The sequence below is a fragment of the Hibiscus syriacus genome, unplaced genomic scaffold (assembly GCF_006381635.1).
Source record: "Hibiscus syriacus cultivar Baekdansim isolate YM2019G1 unplaced genomic scaffold, ASM638163v2 tig00110607_pilon, whole genome shotgun sequence".
Taxonomy (NCBI): Eukaryota; Viridiplantae; Streptophyta; class Magnoliopsida; order Malvales; family Malvaceae; genus Hibiscus; species Hibiscus syriacus.
Genome location: NW_024062799.1, coordinates 962,930 through 977,285, shown reverse-complemented (window position 1 = coordinate 977,285; position 14,356 = coordinate 962,930). Strand labels below are relative to the sequence as shown.

General features: G+C 36.1%; 1 protein-coding gene across 1 annotated transcript; it reads right to left on the bottom strand.

Moving 5' to 3' along the window:
- Positions 1–11,348: 11,348 nt before the first annotated feature.
- Positions 11,349–12,655, bottom strand: LOC120135336 (WRKY transcription factor 23-like). The gene is made up of 3 exons (XM_039151614.1): positions 12,276–12,655; positions 11,897–12,040; positions 11,349–11,811 (listed from the first exon to the last, which is right to left on the bottom strand). The coding sequence occupies exons 1-3, from the start codon at positions 12,638–12,640 to the stop codon at positions 11,418–11,420; spliced, it is 903 nt and encodes a 300-aa protein (XP_039007545.1). The 5' UTR covers positions 12,641–12,655; the 3' UTR covers positions 11,349–11,417.
- Positions 12,656–14,356: the final 1,701 nt, after the last annotated feature.

The following is a 14,356-nucleotide window of genomic DNA, read 5'->3' as shown; positions in this document are numbered from 1 at the left end:
GTTGTGTTTTGGTATGTGTAGAGGAAACCAACAATTGAATATATGGATGTCTTCCAAATTGTGCCCCAAAAGCCACATTTTCAACCTTTGGCTGAAAACAGAGAGGAGTTTTGTGAAGGATCAGCAATTGGTATCATGGTAACCTTTGCCAGTTTATTTGAGAAGATATCGGCGTTGTGTATTGATGATCCTAGAGATATATTTGATAGCTTTTTTGAAAGTCTTTGTCATTTGGAAAAACACGGATTTGATATTACATTGCTTAAATACCGCTTGAATAAATTACTATCAATCAAGGAAGGACACGGACAACATGTAAGAGAGAGAGAAAATGTTGAAAGGGAAATGATTGAGAATATAGAGGAGGTAACTAAATTGGATGATTTTTGTCGTAAAATACGTGAATTCAACTGTAGCCATTTAGAAATGGGTAGGTCACATGACTTGAGTAAAAGGTCAATTTCGATATTGGGTCTCCATGTAATAGTCGTTTCACGCACATAGTTTATGGTCTATGGCGTCAGTTAAGTTTAAAAATGATGTTTCTGTTGAAAATGCACGCCACTAAAAGTGCCAAGCAAGTTGGCATGAATAGTCAAACAACATTAATGCACTGAATGTGCGATTGTCAAAAGGGTTGCAGCAATTGTTAATTTTTCAATAATGGTAGAACCTCAATTTTAGCCATTATAATTTGGGATATTTACAAATTAGTCCTTAAGCTTCAACTATAAATACCCTATCTCATTTAGTTTCAAAACCATCCCAAAGCATTCTAGCTTTATTCCAATACTAGAGAATTTAGAGAGTTTCTTGAGAGTTGTTTTCTCCTTTTTATCAAGAGAGAATTATCATTGTTTTCTTCTTGGTAGATCGATAGAAGTTGTAATTCATATTTTCTCATAGTGAAATTCTTTTACTGTTGCTTGTGGTTTTTACCCTATATTATTTAGGGGTTTTCCACGTAAATTTTTTGTCTCTTTTATCATCATTTTAATTTTCTCAAATTATCAGTTGCGATTTTTCTCTATCCGATAGCAGTCTTCCGTAACAATTGGTATCCGAGTCAGATTTGAATGTGTAATATATGCTTATTGTCTTTGTGGTTGCCACCAAAAGGTGAATCCTCTAACATAAGAAAGTAAAAAGGTATTACCCATTCTTTGAAGGTTCTAGAGAACTATTCACGATAGTAAAATAGTGGGAGCTATCCGTAATAGAAGCTATGGCAACAAAATTTGATATTGAAAAGTTCAATGGGAGAAATTTCTCACTGTGGAAATTGAAGATGAAGGCCATCATGAGGAAAGACGGTTGTCTAGCAGCTATCAATGAAAGGCCGGTGGATTTCACAGATGACAACAAATGGATCGAAATGGACGGGAATGTTATGACAAACTTTCATCTAACATTAGCAGATGAAGTATTGTCAAGCATCGAGGAGAAGAATATAGCTAAGGAGATATAGGATCATCTCACCAAACTGTACGAGGTCACATCACTGCACAATAAAATTTTTCTTAAGAGAAAATTGTACACTCTTCGTATGCCAGAATCTACTTCAGTGACGGAATACTTAAATACACTGAACACTTTATTTTCTCAGCTTACATCCTTAAGCTGTAAAATAGGAGAACAAGAACATGTTGAACTTCTACTTCAAAGTCTACCGGATTCGTATGATCAACTCATCATCAACTTGACAAACAGTAATGTCATCAGTCTAGTCTTCGATGACGTTGCAGCTACTGTTCTATAAGAAGAAAATCGGCGCAAGAACAAGGAAGGCAGACAAGTAAATCTGCAACAGACAGAAGCGTTGACAACGACGAGAGGGAGATCAACAGAACGTGGCCAAAGTAGCAGACACAAACATGGTATATCAAAGTCGATGAGCAAGAAGAATTTAAAGTGCTACAACTGTGGAAAAAAAGGGTCACTTGAAGAAGGATTATTGGAGTCTAAATAAAAACTCCAATCCACAAGGTAATACCGCAAACACTTCAGATGATGGAGATGCTCTATACTGTGAAGCGTCAATCACCGTGGAAGGTAGAAAAAGATTTGTAGATATATGGCTCATTGATTCAGGAGCAACATATCACATGACCTCAAGAAGAGAATGGTTCCATCATTATGAACCTGTCTGAGGAGGATCTGTGTATAGTTGCAATGATCATGCCTTAGAGATCAATGGCGTGGGAACCATCAAATTGAAGATGTATGATGAAACAATTAAAGTTATTCGAGATGTGCAGCACGTGAAAGTCCTGAAGAAAAATCTATTATCCTACGGATTGTTGGAAGCAAGATTAAAACATGGAAAGGAATCATGAAGGTGTTTCATGGAGCGCTTGTGGTGTTGAAAGGCGAAAAGATAGCAGCAAACTTGTACATGCTGAAGGGAGAAACTTTGCTAGAAGCAGAAGCCTCTGTTGCCTTATGTAGTTCAGATTCTACAATGCTATGGCATCAGAAACTTGGACACATGTCAGAACAAGGAATGAAAGTCATTGTGGAGCAAAAACAACTTTCAGGCTTAACAAATGTATCACTTACTTTGTATGAGCATTGCATAACAAGTAAGCAACACCGGTTGAAATTCAACACATCAAATTCTAGAGGCAAAAGTGTCTAGAATTGGTTCACTCTGACGTATGGCAAGCACCAGTTGCATCCATAGGTGGAGCAAAATATTTTGTCTCATTTATTGATGACTACTCTAGGAGATGTTGGGTGTACCCTATTAAGAAGAAGTCAGATGTATTTTCAACTTTCAAAAACTTCAAAGCGTGGGTGGAACTTGATTCTGGAAATAAGATCAAGTGTTTCAGAACAGAGGAGAATACACAAGTGAAGAATTTGATGACTTTTTCAGGAAAGAATGCATCAAAAGACAGTTCACAGCGGGGAACACTCCTCAACAAAATGGAGTGGCAGAGTGGATGAATAGAACCTTGTTAGAAAGAACAAGAGTAATGTTGAGGGATGCAAGCCTAGAAAAATCATTATGGGCAGAAGCAGTCAATACCGCCTGTTATTTGGTGAATCGAGCTCCATCAACTGCAATAGAGCTAAAGACACCAATGGAGATGTGGACTGGTAAATCAGCTGATTATTCAAACCTCTATGTATTTGGAAGTATTGTGTACGTGATGTACAACTCCCAAGGAATTTCAAAGCTGGATCTAAAATCCAGGAAATGCAAATTCTTGGGGTATGCTGATGGAGTAAAGGGGTATCGCTTGTGGGATCCAACTGTCAGCAAAGTGATCATCAGCAGAGATGTTGTCTTTGCAGAAGATAAACTACAAAGAAAAGAAGAAGAAGATAGCACTGAAAAGTCAGAGACTACTCAGATACATGTGGAAAAAGAGTTTGAACAATGAGATTCTTCTGAAGCAGAACCAACACATGATGAACAAGAACCAGAGAGTTCTAAAGCTCCAACAACTCGTCAATCAGATCGTGTGAGAAGACATCTCAATTGGCACTCATATTATGTTATAGAAGGTAATATTGCATACTGCCTTTTAACAAAGGACGGTGAGCCATCAACATACCAGGAGACAATAAACAGCTCAGATGCTTCACTGTGGATGATGGCGATGCAAGAAGAAATTGAAGCCCTTCATAAAAATAATACATGGGACCTTGTGCCACTACCACAAGGAAGGAAGCCAATTGGTAAAAATGGGCCTTCAAAATCAAGTGAAATGGTGACGATCAAGTTGAGAGGTATCGTGCAAGGCTGGTGGTCAAAGGATATGCTCAAAAAGAAGGTATTGATTTTAATGAAATATTTTCTCCTGTTGTTCGACTAACAACAGTTCGAGTAGTTTTGACAATGTGTGCTATATTGAACTTACATCTAGAGCAGCTAGATGTTAAAACAGTTTTTTTCATGGAAATCTTGAAGAAGAGATTTACATGCTTCAGCCTAAAGGTTTTGAAGAAAAAGAAAAGAAGAACTTGGTTTGCAGGTTGAACAAATCTCTGTACGGTCTAAAGTAGGCGCCGAGGTGTTGGTATAAGAGATTTGATTCCTTCATTATGTGTCTTGGATACAACAGACTTAATGCAGACCCTTGTACTTATTTCAAGAGGTCTGGTGATAACGATTTTGTTATATTGTTGTTGTATGTGGATAACATGTTGGTTGCAGGACCCAATAAAGATCATATTGAAGAATTAAAGGCACAACTGGCTAGGGAATTTGAAATGAAGGACTTGGGATCAACAAACAAGATTCTAGGGATGCAAATTCAGCGAGACAGAAGTAATAGGAAGATTTGGCTTTCACAGAAGAATTACTTGAAGAAGATCTTGTCACGATTCAACATGCAAGATTGTAAGCTAATTTCCACCCCTCTTCCTATTAACTTCAAATTATCATTTAGTATGAGTCCTAGCAGTGAAGAAGAGAGGATGGAGATGTCTCGAGTACCGTATGCATCAGTAGTGGGAAGTTTAATGTTTGTTATGATATGCACAAGACCAGACATTGCACAAGCAGTGGGAGTGGTTAGTCGGTACATGGCGAATCCAGGCAAAGAGCATTGGAATACAGTAAAGAGGATCCTGAGATACATCAAATGGACCTCAAATGTTGCATTATGTTACGGAGGATCAAACTTACTAATCAATGGGTATGTAGATTCTGACTATGCAGGAGATTTGGATAAAAGCAAATCTACTACAGGATATGTGTTCAAAATTGTTGGTGGAGTTGTAAGTTGGGTTTCAAAATTGCAGTCAGTTGTGGCTACATCCACAACAGAAGCTGAATATGTAGCAGCTACACAAGCCAGTAAATAAGAAATTTGGTTGAAGATGTTATTAGAGGAGCTTGGGCACAATCAAGAGTATGTCTCTCTGTTTTGTGACAGTCAAAGCGCCTTGCATTTAGCAAGGAATCGAGCATTTCATTCAAGGACAAAGCACATACTAGTTCAGTACCATTTTATTCGTGAAAAAGTGAAAGAAGGGACGGTAGATATGCAGAAGATCTATACCCAAAGACAACATAGCAGATTTTATGACGAAGGCGATCAATGCTGATAAATTTACTTGGTGTCGATACTCATGTAGCCTGTCAGAAACATAAGCTACATGATGGTACAAGGTAGAAAGAATGGTGTGAAGATATGATTGTTTCAATCAAATCTTCAAGTAAGAGATTGTTGAAAATGCATGCCACCGAAAGTGCCAAGCAAGTTGGCATGAATAGTCAAACAACATTAATGCACCGAATGTGCAATTGTCAAAAGGGCTTTGTTGATTTTTCAACAATGGTAGAACCTCAATTTTAGCCATTTTAATTTAGGATATTTACAAATTAGTCCTTAAGCTTCAACTATAAATACCCTAGCTCATTTAGCTTCAAAATCATCTCAAAGCATTATAGTTATCTTCCAATACTAGAGAATTTAGAGAGTTTCTTGAGAGTTGTTTTCTCATTTTTATCAAGAGAGAATTATCATTGTTTTCTCCTTGGTAGATCGAGAGAAGTTGTAATTCCTATTTTCTCATAGTGAAATTCTTCTACCGTTGCCAGTGGTTTTTACCCTATTTTATTTAGGGGTTTTCTACGTAAATTTCGTGTCTCTTTTATCTTCATTTTTTATTTTCTCAAATTATTAGTTGCGATTTTACTCTATCCGATAACAGTCTTCCGCAACAATTTCAAAGGCAAAAATAAACCCTCTTCCTGGAATAACATATTGAAAATATTGAATATCAGCTGTTGTAGAGCCCTTTATTTCTCCTTTTGCATGTTGTTGTTTAACCTTATATATTTACTCGATGGATCTGAGCAGCCAACACAGATGTTAATAAAAGAAAACACCTGAAATAATCATTGATTTAACCTTGGTCATCTTCAAACTTCAGTTTATCGAATGTGGATGCGAGTAGTCGGATGCAAGGCAAGACAATACTGGATGGTGCAATAATTTTTACTTTTAGATGCTAGTTAAGCTCGTGTTTGCTATTTTGATTTTGGTCCATTGTTCATGTTTGTATATATTTTTCAATTAATCATGGAATACCCTGTAAAAATCTACTTAGGAAGACTCTGGAATAATTTTTCTAGGACTATAGTGATGCAGAGTTGCCTAGATAACAAGTATTGATCCTCGTGGATGGCAAGACTATAATAGTAGAAGCTCGGACTTGGATTTACATTATGCTAAATATGTTCAGCCACATAAAGATTTATTTACATAAAGATCAAGAAGATCGGTTTTATGAGACGTACAAAAATGCCACGTTGACAACTTCTGACGCCAAACAGAATAGTGATTATCCTGCAACCGCTCCAACAGATGATTCACAATAGAAAATTCGCCCAAAAAATCCAGAGAAAAAAAAAGTCTCTAGGGTTTAATAAAATGTTATCAAATCAAACAATCCCAAAATCAGTCCACAAACCGGACTGTTATAGCCAAAAATCGTCTTTATTCGAATTTTGCCAAAAATAGCAAAATCCGAAAAATCACTCTAAATTGAAATTCGAAATAAAATAAGCAATCTCCAAAAAATCCGGCCTAAATCGGATTTAAATTGACTTCCTAATTGACAATCGAAATATTACCATAAATAGTAAAAAATATCTAATTCTAGTGATTCGGAGGGGAAAACGGCAGAATTTGAGGTTGAAAAAAAGGCCACATGGAGCTTAGCTAAATGTAGAGAGCGTGCGCGTCGAAAAGAGCTTTCCGGATTGAGGTCTTGAGGTTGAAAAAAAGGCCACATGGAGCTTAGCTAAATGTAGAGAGCGTGCGCGTCGAAAAGAGCTTTCCGGATTGAGGTCTTATACGCGATTCTGAGCCAAAGTTATGGCCAAAAGACTGAAATATACTCAAAACGACCCCAATAAGGAACATATCACAATCAATTCCCGCCTTTGCGCTGATCTGCCAATTCATGGTATCTCAGCGCCATCAAGGTGCAGTCTGACAGCTCAACATCATCTGTCTCGGATCCCCTGCATCAACTTCACACCTATCTTGCCGCATTACCTGGCAACTTCCGTAGTTTCTTCCTCGAAAGCTGAACCAGAAACTAACTGTTCTACCGAGTTGCGAACATTAAAATGCGGTAGCATTCAGAAAATCTGTTTATTTCATTTTATGGCCACCGTGCACAAAAATGGGCATCCCTTCAACTCATATTGGGAATGATAATCCAAAAATGAAAGGGTCAACGAAAAATACGTACCTAGGAGGATCTTGGTCATGTTTCTCAAATGCAGGAAAGTTTCTGTAAAATTGAATCAAAATCAAGCTTTCACTTGAGCCGACTTCCGGTGCAGGAGATCCATGTATCATCACATTCGCACCACGTCTATAACATATACCTTCAAGCAATGTTATACAGATGTCAGAAATTGCTTCACATAGCAAAAGCTTCGGATTATGAACCTCAAATATTCCTAGAAAGCATGGCCGGTACATAAATAAATGACTAGATCACTTCTAACATTCCATGCGAAGGCCGGTACATAAATAAATGACTAGATCACTTCTAACATTCCATGCGAAGGAACAGAAATATACGAGTTGAGTTCAAGCATGCCCTCTTAGGTACTATCGTGAACCAATCATGACAAGAGCTAGAAGAGATATTTTGTAACTACACTTCGTCTATGACTCGAATTTTCAAGCTTAATGATAGTGGCTTAAAGAACGGGTGACAGTCAGTTGACAAAAAATGATGGCATCGAGGACACAGAGAATTCCCCAAAAAATCAAAAGCAGTTTATGATCTATAAGTTCCTTATAAGTAGATAGAGATCTCTCAAAATTAAGCAAGACAATAAATATCAAGACAACCTCGAGTGATGTCAACTTGCTTACCTATTCTTCTTTGCACAATAAATATCAAAAGCGGTTTATGATCTATAAGTTCCTTATAAGTAGATAGAGAGCTCTCCAAATTTGAAAGGGAATTTTTTTTCTACAGAATACATCACATGGCACTCCAAACATAATCCATTTACAACATATTCTGAGAAAAATATGGCTTTACACAAAATTTACAAGATTGTTGATGTAGCTATTCTCTTCTCCATTTTTCTTTTTCCTTTCATATTGAAGCCTTGTTGCGCATATGAAGAATGTCAAATTTCATTAAGTTAAAACTTTCTTTTATAGATGATTAAGTTACAATAGTTTTTCGAGGAGTTGGAATTATTCCGTCATATAAACAGTTGCATGACAAGGCACAATCACTGCAACAACCAAGAACTATGATGGCATTAGAAAGACATGGTTAGAACAGAGAAAGCAAAAAAGCTCTATTCAAGTACACTAGTGTTTCTAAAAGAGTTGCCATGCAAGAATCTGACAAAGGCAAAAGATAACTGTGATGACCATAGCAAAAAGGCTACTGTTCGATGATGATGCAGCCTTCATCTTCTTCATTGCTTTAATTCGTTTCATCCTCGCACGTTTTCTCATGGTGAGTTCGACAATCTCCCTCACTAACTCCTGGTCTGCAGCATCCAACAATGGACCTTTAGGAGGCAGTGGTGGCTTGGGAGGCTTCCTAGAATTTGTCTTCTTACACTTATCCTCAGCAAAATTTATTTCCACCAGTGCCATTGGTTCACGATTCTCTTCTCCTTCTGAACTCTTATCCACCAAGAATTCCATATTTCTTTACTAAAAACTCGAGAAACTACAGCAAGAGTTTATGCCACATTTACCCTTACCTACTCTATCAAAATTCAAAAGACCACTCCAAACTTTATTTAAAGTTCTCTTTGTTTGCAAATTTGATGAACAGTAACCTTTGGTTCTTTCATCTTCACTGGCATGTTCCACCACCTTCAATGTCTACTTCAATATCACTTTCTTTTAAATATGAGCAACCCATTCGGGAATAAAAACCATTAATTCCTCTCAAACCTTTAACTATGAATTGATATTTCACTTCAAGTAAAAACAATTCTATCCTCCACAGAGCCCGAGTCCAGACAAAGTTTGAATTTTTTTCACAAAGCACAACCTCAACTTCGAACAAGCAATCAACCCTGAGTTTGTTAATGAAAAATCACATGTTAAACGTAGGAATGTAGGAAAAATAAACTGTAAATAGAAATGCTAGGACAGAAAGAATAACGAAGCAAGAGTTGAATGGCAAAAAATTCATCTCCCGAAACCCACTGAAACAGACCATAAGAGAAATTACTTGAATTCGAAAAAATTCTCTAACTCCCCAGAAACATATAAAGCTTGAATTTTGATTTTGTTAATCTTTTAATTGGCAACCAGAAGCCGCATAACTATCAACTCCCTATAATTTATAATGCAGCTCCATAAATCGTAAATAAAATAATAATAAAGACTAAAGAGGCAGAACAACGGAGACCGGAATAAACCCCAGAAATTTTATATTTTATATATTCAAAGAGAAAAATAGCATACAGCATTAGAGAAGAAAACCCATAAAACAGGGGAAAACTACACCCTTGAAAAAGAGGGGAAAACACTTGAAGCTAACATAGAGACGTAACTATGTGGGAAAGCTAAAACGAGCCTAATTTGATGACTAGCATGAACCATAAACTGAGAAACCATTGAAGATTTCGTCTACCTTTAATCTAACCGGAGCTGGAGACTATCTCAGACAGAGCATGTTAAGTATTTATTCCTTAAAAAAACACATGGTCTTTTTATGATTTTTTATGGGTTGAAAATTAAGATTTTAAAAGGGAACGAAAGGTTTTAAAAATTTTAAAAAATGTAGCAAGCATTGAAACTAAAAACTAGAATCAAATAGCGGACTGCATGTCGAAACTCAACCGATCAGGGGAAGCTTGTTGCGTCAGACTACTTCAACCTCTAACGGAACTAGATGCAGCAGTGCTGGAGGAGGCAGCTGCTAATTAGTGTTGCTAAGTTTTTGTTTTTTTTTTTCCTTGCTAGGTATTAGAGATCAGACAAGTACATTACTTGGAAGTGTCAGCTTCTCCGAGGATGGTTACGGTATGCTGTCGGTTGATTGTAATGAATGTACAAGTCATTTTACGCAGGATATTCAAGTAGGAAAAAATAAGATTAATTTTATCAATTGGCCCCCAGCTATAAGAAAATTTATTTTTTAACTCAGCTATATCTAATAGTATTATTTTCATTTTTTAATTATGAGTTGGCAATGAGGCAAGTTTAGGGATGGATATTTAACATACATTCGTTGAATTTTCATTTGATCAAATTTGATTAAATGAATTTTATTTTTGAAAATTTTAATTTTAATTAATTGTGTTTTCGTAAGGACTGAGTAGTTTGAATTTAGGGTGAAAAAATGTGATCCAACCTGACATAATATTATAAATATTATATATATATATATATATATATAAATAATTAAATAATACTTATTTTTATTTTGTTTTAATTACGTAGTTAATTTATCTAATAAAAATGAATATATATATATATATATATATATATATATTCATTTGCATCCTACAAGCAAATGAATTATGAGATTGTTAAATAATCTCAAAAGTGGAGAACCAAAGCAGATCTTTACGGACTATGAATTTAACTTTATAAAAGAGGTTAGATAGTTCAATGTTACAGCTGATTGAACATCCCACATGCCCTTCTCTAACACCATAGTAAGCCTTTACGCACTACCTAATTTCCATGATCACTATCAAACGCTCTAGTCCTGGGCTGGCTGCAGGCAGTAAGCCCTTCCCTTGGAATGGATTATGTATTGTTGACTAATATCAGGAGGCACTTCATTTTCCAATTTCCCTTGTGCACCGTTTCTTTCCCAATAATCAACCTGCCTCTGTTTTGCAGTGCCAAGTATTCACATGGCCTCTATTTACACCCACAAATAAACTGTGGATTGCGACCCATGATGTAATTACAATAAAAGAATCATGGCTCCATATAGTATATACATAGTGCATGCGTGATTAGGCAAATGTCTTCAATCTCCCTCTAATAATTCAATACACTGAATCCCGCATCTTACCATTCAGTGAACCAAATCTCTGAGATGTAGACCCAAGGGCAAGAAAAGTTATTATCATGCAACTCCATCATTCTCTTTCCTACTAAACTCTTATCAATTTTTTGCAGGGAAATCCGCATTAATGGTTCTCTGATGAACACCTAGCCCTCAAGCAATAGTTACTTTCATATGGGAATCAATGCATATTCGTTTTGTAATACCAAAAACAAAAGGTATAGTACAGAGAATTAAAGAATAAATAACCAAATTTCCCCTGGATGAATATAACCTCTACATATCCAGAACCACCAAATGAGGAGAAAAAAAACCAAGTCCAAGTTATATATGGTAATATTTGTCGGGGTCTGTTTAAATGGGAAGTGGCGCCTGTTAACAAGAAAAATACATATATATATATCAATGTACTGATCTTTTCTAAGCTACTCTTCTTTTAGCATATAGGATGGTAGAATGTCCTGGAGAAGGCCACGGTCTTCAAGCAAAGACGGTCCTGCTCCCGGGGTGCAAATACGCTTCTCATGAAGAAAACTGTTGTTAATAGAACCCATGTTATGGCCAAAGTTCGAAGGACGCAAGCTATCGGTAAATGGCTGTTGACGGAGGTGCTGTTGATAGTTAGGTGGAGTCCTTTGCATTGGCATGGCGGACGTGGCTGTACTCAGATGAGAATTTCCGAGATTTGGAGGAGGCATGATTGGGCTGGGGTGAATGTGTTGGCCTTCGTAAGTGGTAATCACAATGCTTGGATCACTGAAAGATCTCTCCACTCTTTTCTTCACATGACATGAGGCGGTGGTGCAACGATAATAACTCCTAGGAGAATTAAACAGTGTAAACTTCACCTAAGTTGGTGAAAAGAAGTAAAATAGGTTAAAGTTTGAAGATTGAGGTCTAGTACCTAGGAAAGGGACTGTTTTTTACGGCTTTCTGGCCGTACTTTCTCCATCTGTACCCATCTTCCAAATGATCAACCTCGCTCTTTGTCATGAACGCGAATCTCGGCTCTCTCTGTCTCTTCTGGTTTGTCTTCTTGGGTTTCAACCTAAACGCCAAAAACAAATCCAAAAAATCTTCATCAGCTTCAAGTCGCTTTGATGGAAAACAAAACCCTCATTTCTTTTCCAAATTAGTTTTAAATTTTGGACTTTGTTTAACTGTAAAGTGTAAGCATAACTACATACTCAAGCATACACATAAAAGGATCCATGTTTGCCTCTTTAGTGGAAGAATGATAAATAGTAAGAGAAAGGTTATATAAAGAGAGAGTTTGAACTCACCGTTTCTTGATTTTTTGCTGGTTTTCTTCTTGGTCATCTACTTTAACAGGTTCATTAAAAGCCTCACTTGACGCAGATGAAATCGAGGAAGAATTAGGAGTGGCAGGCTGATTAATAACCTCAAAAGAGTCCATCTTCTTTGAAGGTGGTGGAGTGAGAGGTACTTGGCTTGAAATTAGAGAGGGAACCTGTTGTGCAGCTGTCATGATCTCCAAGAAAGGAGGACTAATCAAGTCTTGAACACCCAGCAAGTCCATAAACCCTAAAGAGACGATTTTCTCGTCTTCACTGCTACTCAAATCGAATATACTTTGTAATGAGTTACCCAGTACATCATCCATCTTTATTCCCTCTTTTCTCTCCATGTATCAATAAAAAAACTCCAGTTTTTGTTCATCAAAGCCACTTACACCCACTAGAGAAAGAAAGAAAGCTATTGTTTAGTGAGAGAAAGGAAGAAAGCTATTGTTTAGTGAGAGAAAGGAAGAAAGCTATTGTTTAGTGAGAGAAAGGAAGAAAGCTATTGTTTAGTGAGAGAAAGAAAGAAATCCAAGAGAGTTTTAGAAGAAGGTGAGATTTCTGGCCACGGAGAAATGGAAAAAAGAGAGAATAATAAATAGAGGATCGACGGGCAACTGTAGGTCAAATACTTGTACGGGAATTAAACAGTGCCGGTTTCATTCAGCATTAGGCATGACCAACCCATGGTCGGACGGTGTGGTGGAGTGGTGGAGGCTTTCATACGTAGATCTTTAACCGGCTTTAACTGGTACGCAGTGTGAACGGAATTCCCTTCCATTTGATATCCATACGGCATAAACCATAATAATACGGGTAATTCTGTTTTACTACGCCTAAAAAATGGTTAAAAAATGACGTGATCGGTTAAAATTTAGATCAGTTATATTATATCATTTAACCATAAATATTATCAAGCACAATAATATATTAGATAGCGTTTATATAATATATTAGGTAGCGTTTATATAATGTAATAGGTAGCGCTTATATAATAAAATAGACATTTAACCAGTATATTTATACCGGTAACATTGCAAATTTACCTATTGCATTATAATTATTGGTTTCGTTATTTTTTGGATCGATACAATTTTAAATGTATCGACACTTTATGCTTGCACCTCGTTGAGCATTCCTAATTCATTCTGCAAAAAAGTATCGACACAAACTATAAAGGTGTCGATACATTATTTAGACCTATTTTATCATAAAACCGGTATATTTATACCGGGTACATTGTAAATTTACCTATAACATTGTAATTTTCGTTTCGATGTTTTTGGGATCGATACAATTTTAAATGTATCGACACGTTATTCTTGCACCTCGTTGGGCATTAATTATGGATAAAATGTATCGACACAAATTACACAAGTGTCGATACTTTATTCTGACCTATTTTCTCATAAAACCGGTAAATTTAAACCGGTTACATTGTAAATTGACCTATTACATTATAATTATCGGTTTTGATGTTTTTGTTATCGATACAATTTTAAATGTATCGACACTTTATGTGTGAACCTGTTTGTGCTTTTTTTGGAAAAAAGTATCGACACAAACTTAAAAAGAGTTAATACTTTATGTTGACATGTTTTATAATTAACTAGTATATGTATACTAGTTATATTGTTAATTTAAATATTACATTATAATTATTTGTTTCGATGTTTTTGGGGTCGATACTTTTTGAAAATGTATAGACACATATTCTTATATATGTATCGAAACAAATCTTTGTGTTTACTAATTTTGTCATTAAAAAAGTATATTTTTACCACCTACATTGTAAATTTACCTATTACTTTAAAGTTATTGAATGTTGTAGTTATTGTACATACCTGAATATGTCCTGCAAATTTAATGTTGTACCCACCCTCCAACTACCACTACCAATACCACATCCTATTGAAAGCACCACTAAAAACATGTTGTTCAATGAACCTTTACTTACATCTCCATCAACTCCTTTTGGGACCATTGAAATTGCACAACAAAATTTTTGCCATGGATCATACTGATGTAGACAATGTTAAGTCAACCGATGAATGCCATGAAGT